Source organism: Eptatretus burgeri, chromosome 17 (assembly GCF_056783735.1).
Source record: "Eptatretus burgeri isolate ZD-2024b chromosome 17, Ebu_testis_v1, whole genome shotgun sequence".
In the NCBI taxonomy this organism is placed as follows: Eukaryota; Metazoa; Chordata; class Myxini; order Myxiniformes; family Myxinidae; genus Eptatretus; species Eptatretus burgeri.
Window position 1 is genome coordinate 7,875,128 of NC_140977.1, and position 9,348 is coordinate 7,884,475.

A 9,348-nucleotide genomic window follows, 5' to 3' on the forward strand; every position below is an offset into this window, starting at 1 on the left:
GGTTAGGGTTGAGGCCTTCGGAAGCTTTTTGCTTCTGCAGAGGAGTTGTTCAGCAGAGCTTCGGGTCCTGCTTGGCTCGGTAAGCTTTTTGGAGAGCTGTTTTGTTAGGAAGAAAGTTGAGCCGGTTGTTCGGCTTGAGCTGCGAATTGTGGCTTCTTCTTCTTCTTGGTTCGTGGAGCTCTTTGTTCTCCATTTGGTTCCCGGCTTGGTGCGACTCATCGACCTCTTCTTGGAGGTGGTTCCTCGGGGAAGCGACGCATTGATGGGAAGGATCGGCGCCTCATCTCACCAGCACGTGTTGAGAAGCGCGGGAGGATTCGCGGCAGCTCGGGAAGGATCGTGGCTCACGGCGGTTGAATCCAGCTCGCTCTCGATGGAGCCCGGGTCCAAACAACTTGAAGACCACACGAGGTAGAGAGGTTCGAGATAGGTTCTGGGTTTCGGCTCACCTGTCCTCCGAGCTGGAGCTCGTTATTAAAGGCCTCAGCCACCATTACTTGGGTGTGTGTGTGTGTGTGTGTGTGTGTGTGTGTGTGTGTGTGTGTGTGTGTGTGTGTGTGTGTGTGTGTGCATACGTGTGTCCGTGGGCCTGTCTAATAAGTAGGAAATTGTTAAGTGCTTTGTGTGCTGTAAATCATTGCATTGCATTTCGTATAGTCGGAATGGTTCTGTTCTTACGTGCTTCCCTCGTTCCCCATTATTATTAATAAATACCCCAATTGTTAAATGTTTTCAGCTCGTCACGTCGATTCTTTCATTGACTGAGCATTTCGTGTGTTGGGAATTAGAAAGCCGTTGGTTTGCCATAAAAGGGGGACATTTGGACCGACGGTTCTCAGCGATTAAGCCGCTCGGAATCGCGCACGGGACAGGCTCACCTCGGCGGTTTGTTCCGTATGAGTTCCGTCGAGAGTGGAATACCCCGGTAGTTGGATCACATGGGTATTTAGGAACAATGAAGATTGGCAATCGACCCTACCCCACGTGATCTGCCCATTGGCGTATTTCGGTTCTTGTACAAGGACTTGAGGCTCCGTCAGAGCGGTCGGCTGGAGGCCGACACCCAGCACCGTAACAATATCTTGTGTAGATGGGTTGGTGTGGTGTTCGTGCAGGTATGATGGGCTGAATGGCCTCCACCTGTGTTGGATTTCCTTGTAACCTTCACAGCTGCTCACAGCTCCGTTTCTCTTGGGTACTTCTCCAAGTATTTTCACCTCCTTTTAGAAACTTTGTGAGCCATTTTATATAGCAATCATTATGCCGTACTAACGATATACATTATCATGCCCCAATGGATGTTGTCACCATGGGTTTCTGCGCACAAACATTCTTGGGCAGATCATGTCATTTTGAAAGTCTTGCATTTGAGGTGATGTATCATGTCTGAATTATCCCGTCCGTAACTCTGGGAGAATTATCCCATCCGTAGGGACTTTGACGCTATAAAAATTCAAAATCTTGGGGGTTCGGTGCTTTGATGCGAAGTAGGGAATTATCATTCCTGCTGATGCACTCCTGCACTGCTGGACAGAATAATTTGGAAACTGGATGTTATCACTAAAAATAAAAAAGAAATCTAACTCTCGGAAGTTATACAAATCTTTGTAAAATATGCGAATTCTCTGTGTTGTCGTGTTATTAGACGTGGGGGCGAATGAGTTGAAAAATGTCTGTTGCTTGTAAAATCGATGATTTTTCAACTATGTTGGTCAGTCGATGTTGTTTGTCTCTGTCTGCCTGTTTATCGCCTATAGGTCACAATTCGAAACCGATCGTCCTGAAACCTGTACCAAGTTGCGGAGGTGGTCTCAACTGAGAAGCCTCTGGATTTTGAGGTCAAAGGTCATCTTGAGGTCGAATTTCTAAAATCGTCATTTTTCATCCGATTGACTTGTAAATTGAACAATACTCGCATATTGCATCACTGGATTGGGAAACCAACTTCTTTTTTTGTTTTGTTTTTTAGATCAAATGTCAGCTCAAGCTAAAACTTCTAAAATCAATTTCAATCTGAAAAATAATCAATTTTCATCTGATTGACCTGTGCTTTGATTAAGATTGTCAGTTTTAATCTTAATAAAATGGACGATTTCATGTATCCATGGAAACCTTTGGAGAGGGGGTGGATTTTGCAAGTATCGTGCTCTGCACGACGTCTTTTTCTTGTTTGTTTGTTTTTTTGAAAAGTGTGTTGAAACTTGGTGGTTGTACTGGGGTTATGCATGGAAATACCCGAAGGGGGAACTGGGGTTATGCTTCTAGGGAACGGGTGTTTCTAGTGAATCTTAATCGTGGAAAGCGCTAATTGTAACAATTGCTGCAAACCTTTTGATCTTAGGATGTGTTTTTCATAAGAAATGTTTGCTGAAGTTTTTTTTATGTTCTCATGTGTTTGCAGATTTTATCGTGAAGGTGAAGGTGGAGTCCGAGTTTGAGTTTGTGGATGTTTTGGCTTCGCAAGTCAAAGGTCTAAACCACAACGACATTCTACTCTAACATAGTGTTGCAGGAGTGTCTTGTCGGGGTTAAAATACATTGATTAGAGCAGTTAGCTCCTTAATTTATGTTTTAGAAAAAGTGTGAAGTAAACAGCTTTATGACCAGAAATATGTTGGTTTTAATCGTTACATAGCCATGTCATCTCCACTCACAATGCTTGTGTCTAAAACCGCTTTTACATAATCCCTTTTTATTGCTCTACCCTCTGTAAGTCTATCCTTTATTTTCTTTTGCAAGATCACGGCCTTGCAAGTGGACCAAGGGGTGAGTTCAGTCATGCTTGTGAAAGCCCTGGAATGTTCAGCTCGACCGATAAGTGGTGGGGTTTAGGCTCGGGAAATGGGCAATGATCGCTGAGAGGCTGAGGCTTATTCATGTCACAGGGCCGTGCTTAAGCAGAGCTGATAGAAAAAGCACAGAGGGTACTCGGATACCAGAAAAATTAGGACCGGCAGGAGAGAGACAATGTGCAAACGCCACGTCCGTACTGCTATCCTTTCGTTTCCCACCCTGAGTCGCACTTCATCCTTTTCCATGCCAACCCGCATGACCATGGTTCCCTGTCCACCTCAATTGTCATTCCACCCATGAATGCGAATGCCAGTGGACTTGTGGCAACTGAATAGTCTACAAAATATATTGTCCTGTGCCCTCTCCATTCTCGTCCTTTCCGTCGTATGATTGAGGCCATAAGTTAGATAATTGAGGTTCCCGTTTGTTCCATCCCCAAGGATGTGTATTTTGTTTGTACAAATGTATACCTCTATTATAATTGATTGCATCCCTTTTATTTTCTCCTCCCATTCGATTTCAATGCATGCACTTTGAATTTAATGGATCTCTGCATTTGTTCGGATCGCCATTGGTCAACGATGTCAGAATAGCCAATCCAGTTATCCATCCGGTTCAGAGTATCTTTAGGTTCAGGTTAGCTCCGTCAAATTCACGAGGTGACCGTTCGCATCTCCATTTTAAATCGGGGCGTCAGCATGGAGAGAAGTCCGGCACACTTCCCCATCGGCTGCGAGTATTCCAAATTGATCTCTCTATTGGAGCAAAGTGGTCCTTAGTCCAGCTGGGATCGTTTTGGCGATTTGGTCAGCGTGACACAACAACGATACAATAGTCGATTATTCTCGTAATTGGCATTTCACAAGCATTCTTCCTCATGAGCACCATTAGAAAATGTCATCCTTACCATGAGCAAATATTTCAAATAATCCCCCAAAAGTATATTTTGGTCTGAATGATGGGGGGAAAAAATGTCAGTCTTTTTGAAGTCACTGGTTGTAATTTATCTCTCATGTAAAATGTATGATACATATTTTAAACTTACCATTTAGAGATGTGTCAGGAATGCCCTTGATGAGAGGACGTCACCTGCACAAGTGGTGTAGGATAGGTGATGGGTCATGTGAAATCTTTGTTGGTTTCAGCTCTTTCCCCCTTTCCCCACATTCTCCCGTATTTGCTCCTTCTCTCTCTCCATTGCTACCATACTCTATCTTGTCCTCCATTCTTCAATTTAGCTCCCTTGCCCCTACCTCCACCTCCATATATGTATAATAAATAGATCGTTTCTTCTTCTTGTTAAATTGCTGCCTTTAATGTACTGGCTTGGTTGTTACAGGCCCTGTGCAGCCAGTCCTGTAGGTAAACAGGACCGCGCCCTGTTTCAGATGAGAGAGAACACCAGAGAAGACATCCTTAGCCTATCTAACACTAATTTGGATCAAGCCGAGCCCCGCCAAGTGGGCAATGCCTCGGACACCTTCACTCTGAACACAGATTAAACCAAGAATAATGTTATTTGCCACATGAGCACACAGACTAAGTTAAGCATTACTTCTAACTGTTCTCCCTATCCCTCCCCATCCTCCATGATGGTGAATGTGCATTTGCTTTGAATTACTTTAAAATAAACCTTTAAGTGTTGCCTTGAATTACTTTTCACATTATCAATTTAATCTATTTTCTCATTGTGGAAAAGCTGGTCACATGACTTGTTTTTAAAGTTGTATGTCGAATATTAATCTCTAAGCTTTGGCGCCACATTTGCCGAAGGATGGGACGAAACCAGGAATGTTGGCGATTCAGGAATGTTGGGGAAACACAGCAAGTTGTTTGAGAGTGAAGCTTCTCTCTGATCTGCATATCCAGCAGTGTTCTGAGTTTGCTTGTTTTGTTTTTCAACGTTTGTGCTCATCTCTTTAAATGTTCTAATTTTTATTTATTTATTTTGGTTTGGATTCCCTTGTTAATGCATTTCCCTTCCCTAATGGACTGACATGATATTGTTTGCAGATGAAGCTCATCCGGTGAAGATGGAATTTTTCCAAAGTGATGTTCTTCAGACTTTGCAGGAGGTTTTGAGCAAAGACCGTGTAAACCAAGAACCGTGTGATTCTCTTCTAAAGAAGTCCAACGATGCTGCTAATTTGCTGGAAAGTAAGTCGAACTCGTCACTCTCCATTATTTATTTTATTATGTTTGCTCTCTCAAACTTCTCAACAAAAACCCGACACAGCTGTAAATTTTCTTCAACAGGGTGGACATGCATTGCTAAAGAGAAACTGTAACTGTGATGCAATGATTGTTCGATACACCAAACTAATGGTTTTTAGTTTGTAATTGTCAGAAGTAAAAATTATCATTCGGCCGCAAAAAATCAAAAGCTCGGCCACAAGCATCCATACAGATGGTTAGTAATGAAGCTAAAATATATCCCCCGCTCTTCTCTGCCAAGCCGTGTGTCCTATATGCCGGACACGTGTGGCCTAATTGAACACAGCTACAGAAACTCGTTGGGAATGGTAACCATCAGAGCGACCAGACTCATAGTAGGTGAAACCACCCACCATGATCTCACCACAGTCCAGGCTCTGAACCTCAGAGAGGGTGCTGCGATTCCGATGACCAAATGCTTGAGCTCAGATGATAATAGAGACAGGTGATCATCCACTCTTAGGGATAGGACATTCCAGGCACCCACCCGAAGGGACTGCCTCAGGTTAACCCAAGGAGACCGCCGTCTGATGGACGACACCACAACACCACCCCGACACACTCTCCTGCAATCTAACCCGGGAATGTTTCCCCGTGGTTTCTCTCCTATCATCAAAGATTGGAGGTACCAAAGGCTTTGCCCCAATCCTGTCATCCAGTGAGCTGCCCTGCAAAGGCAAACTGCACAGGAGGTACTCCCACGGAGTGGGTTTTCAGATTTTTTATGCTTCTGGAATGTTTTGCGGAATGTAGGGTTTTACGGTGGCCGGAGTGCAAATCCTGCCACCAACCTCCGAATATGAAGTAACCCAACTGCAGGAGGACGTCTGCAGACACAGTTGGGCACTAGATATGGATGGTTGTTGGCGAAAAGGAGCTCCTCAGCCCTTTGACAGGTTTTGTTTTTAGTCCTGCTGGGTGTCCATTTCACATACACTCCTCACCAGAAAACCTTGTGGGGGAGACAGTTTAGTTGCCGACAACCCAACCATGAAATAGGTTAGTACAGGTTTACATGGTACCTGTAGCAAGTCACAGATCTGATCTGGTCTGACCTGACAATAATATACTGTACACATTTCATACTGTCCATTATATACACACATATTAGACCATACATTATCTTCTTCTTCTTCTTCTTCTTCTTCTTCTTTCGGCTGCTCCCGTAAGGGGTCGCCACAACGGATCAACCGTCTCCATTTCGCTCTATCCTCCTCATCTTCCATTGACACTCCAGCCACCCGCATGTCCACCTTCACCGCATCCATGAACCTCTTCTTTGGCCTTCCTCTTCTCCTCCTCTCCTCCTGCCTGGCGGCTCCATCCTCAGCATCCTTCTCCCGATACACTCCGCTTCCCTCCTGTGCACATGTCCAAACCATCTCAATCTCCCCTCTCTCACTTTGTCTCCAAACCGTCCTACCGCATAGGACGAAGGATGGGACGAAACCAGGAATGTTGGCAATTCAGGAATGTTGGGGAAACACAGCAAGGTGTTTGAGAGTGAAGCTTCTCTCTGATCTGCATATCCAGCAGTGTTCTGAGTTTGCTTGTTTTGTTTTTCGACGTTTGTGCTCATCTCTTTAAATGTTCTAATTTGTATTTATTTATTTTGGTTTGGATTCCCTTGTTAATGCGTTTCCCTTCTCTAATGGACTGACATGATATTGTCCCAAATGGACTGACATGGATCAGAGTCGATCCTTGGTGCAATCCCTATTTTACCTAAAACCGGTCCGTCATTCCTACCGCACACCTCACTGCTGTCACACTGTCCTCATACATATCCTCCACGATCCTCACATACTTCTCCACCACTCCCAACTTCCTCATACAATGCCACAACTCCTCTCTTGGCACCCTATCATAAGCTTTCTCAAAATCCACAAACACACAATGTAACTCCTTCTGGCCATCCCTATACTTCTCCATCAACATTCTCAAAGCAAACATCGCATCAGTGGTGCTCTTTCCTGGCATAAACCCATATTGCTGCTCACATATCGTCACCTCTCTTTTATTACAGAGCACAAGTCCCTCTAATATACTCATTTTTTATCCTGTCCATCCTCGTCACTCCCAACGAGAATCACAGCATCTTTAACTCTGCCACCTCCAGCTCCGCTTCCTGTCTTTTAGTTAGCGCCACCGCCTCCAAACCATACAACATAGCTGGTCTCACGACCGTCTTATATACTTTCCCCTTAACTCTCGCAGCTACCCTTCTGTCACAAATCACTCCGGCAACTCTTCTCCACCCACTCCATCCTGCCTGCACTCTCTTTTTCACTTCTCTCCCACATTCTCCATTACTTTGGACAGTTGATCCCAAGTATTTAAACCAATCCACCTTCCCCACCTCAACTCCTTGCAACCGCACCATACCACCACCCTCCCTCTCATTTACGCACATGTACTCCGTCTTACTCCGACAGACTATCATTCCCCTTCTCTCCAGTGCGTACCTCCACCTCTCAAGGCTCGCCTCAGCCTGCTCCCTACTCTCCATCTAGATCATGATGTCATCCGCGAACATCATAGTCCAGGGAGATTCCAGTCTGATCTCGTCCGTCAACCTGTCCATCACCATTGCAAACAGGAAAGGGCTCAGAGTCGATCCTTGGTGCAATCCCACTTTTACCTGAAACCGGTCCGTCATTGCTACCGCACACCTCACCGCTGTCACACTGTCCTCATACATATCCTGCACGATCCTCACATACTTCTCCACCACTCCCAACTTCCTCATACAATGCCACAACTCCTCTCTTGGCACCCTATCATAAGCTTTCTCTAAATCCACAAACACACAATGTAACTCCTTCTTGCCATCCCTATACTTCTCCATCAACATTCTCAAAGCAAACATCGCATCAGTGGTGCTCTTTCCTGGCATAAACCCATATTGCTGCTCACAAATCGTCACCTCTCTTCTCAACCGAGCTTCCACTACTCTTTCCCACAACTTCATGGTGTGGCTTAACAACTTTATCCCTCTGTAATTTCCACAGCTCTGCACATCACCCTTGTTCTTGAAAATCGGAACCAGTACACTTAATCTCCACTCCTCCGGCATCCTCTCACTTTCCAAGATTTTATAAAACAATCTGGTTAACAACCCCACTGCCATCTCTCCAAAGCACTTCCATGCCTCCACTGGTATGTCATCTGGGCCAACCACCTTTCCACTTTTCATCCTCTTCATAGCATTCCTCCTTACCGATCCACCCCACTTCCTGATTCACTCTCTCAACCTCTTCCAATCTTCTCTCTCTCATTTTCTTCATTCATCAACTCCTCAAAGTACTCCATCCACCTCCTCAATACACTCTCCTCGCTCGTCAGCACATTCCCAATTTACGTCCTTTATCACCCTAACCTGCAGCACATCCTTCTCAGCTCGGTCCCTCTGTCTTGCCAATCGGTATAAATCCTTTTCCCCTTCTTTTGTATCCAACTTCTCATATAGCTCGTCATATGCCTTTTTCCTAGCCTTTGCCACCTCTCTCTTTGCCTTTCGCCGCCACTCCTTGTACTCCTGCCTACTTTCTTCATCTCTCTGACTATCCCACTTCTTTTTCGCCAACCCCTTCTTCCTGATACTTTCCTGTACTTCCTCGTTCCACACCAAGTCTCCTTATCTTCCTTCCTCTGTCCAGATGTCACACCAAGTACCTTCCGAGCTATGTCCCTCACCACTTCTGCTCCAGTTGCCCAATCATCCCATCCATCTTTACCACCATCCAACACCTGTCTCGCCTCCTCCCTAAATTCCACGCAACAGTCTTCCTCCTTCAGCTTCCACCATCTGGTCCTTGGTTCAGCCCTCACTCTCTTCCTCAACCTCACCTCCACAATCATCCTACAGACCACCAATCGATGCTGTTGAGCTACACTCTCCCCTGCCACCACCTTACAGTCTCTAATCTCTTTCAGGTTGCATCTCCTGCTTAAGATGTAATCCACCTGTGTGCACTTTCCTCCACTCTTGCACGTCACCCTGTGTTCCTCCTTCTTCTTGAAATACGTATTTACCACTGCCATTTCCATTCTTTTTGCAAACTCGACCACCATTTGCCCTTCCACATTTCTCTTGTTGAGACCGTACCGACCCATCACCTCTTCATCCTCTTTATTCCCTTCCTCAACATGCCCATTGAAATCTGCTCCAATCACCACTCTTTCATCCTTGGATACACTCTCCACCACTTCATCAAACACTCCAGAAATCTTCTTTATATTCCATCTCACACCCCATATGTGGGGCATATGCACTGATGACATTCATCTTCACCCCTTCAATTTCCAACTTCATACTCATCACTCGGTCAGACACTCTCC

General features: G+C 45.2%; 2 protein-coding genes across 6 annotated transcripts in view; one reads left to right on the forward strand and one right to left on the reverse strand.

Moving 5' to 3' along the window:
- Positions 1-9,348, forward strand: part of LOC147009201 (uncharacterized) — a 315,005-nt gene that overhangs the window by 238,637 nt on the left and 67,020 nt on the right. For 4 of the 5 annotated variants that reach the window (XR_015052783.1, XM_085861569.1, XM_085861574.1 and 1 more), the window contains exons 15-16: positions 2,402-2,470; positions 4,807-4,950. Coding sequence is in view for 4 of the 5 variants with exons in the window: in XM_085861569.1 (XP_085717695.1) it covers positions 2,402-2,470; positions 4,807-4,950 (213 nt within the window). In the remaining variant the exon portion in view is untranslated. Of the gene's footprint in view, positions 1-2,401; positions 2,471-4,132; positions 4,337-4,806; positions 4,951-9,348 lie in introns of those variants that run through there. The other variant, XM_085861581.1, reaches the window with a different exon arrangement.
- The window catches only part of LOC147009205 (uncharacterized), a 91,395-nt gene continuing 87,033 nt past the window's right edge, over positions 4,987-9,348 (reverse strand). The window contains exon 5 of the mRNA XM_085861596.1: positions 4,987-5,959. Coding sequence (XP_085717722.1) covers positions 5,913-5,959 — 47 coding nt within the window. The 3' untranslated portion in view covers positions 4,987-5,912. The remainder of the gene's footprint in view (positions 5,960-9,348) is intronic.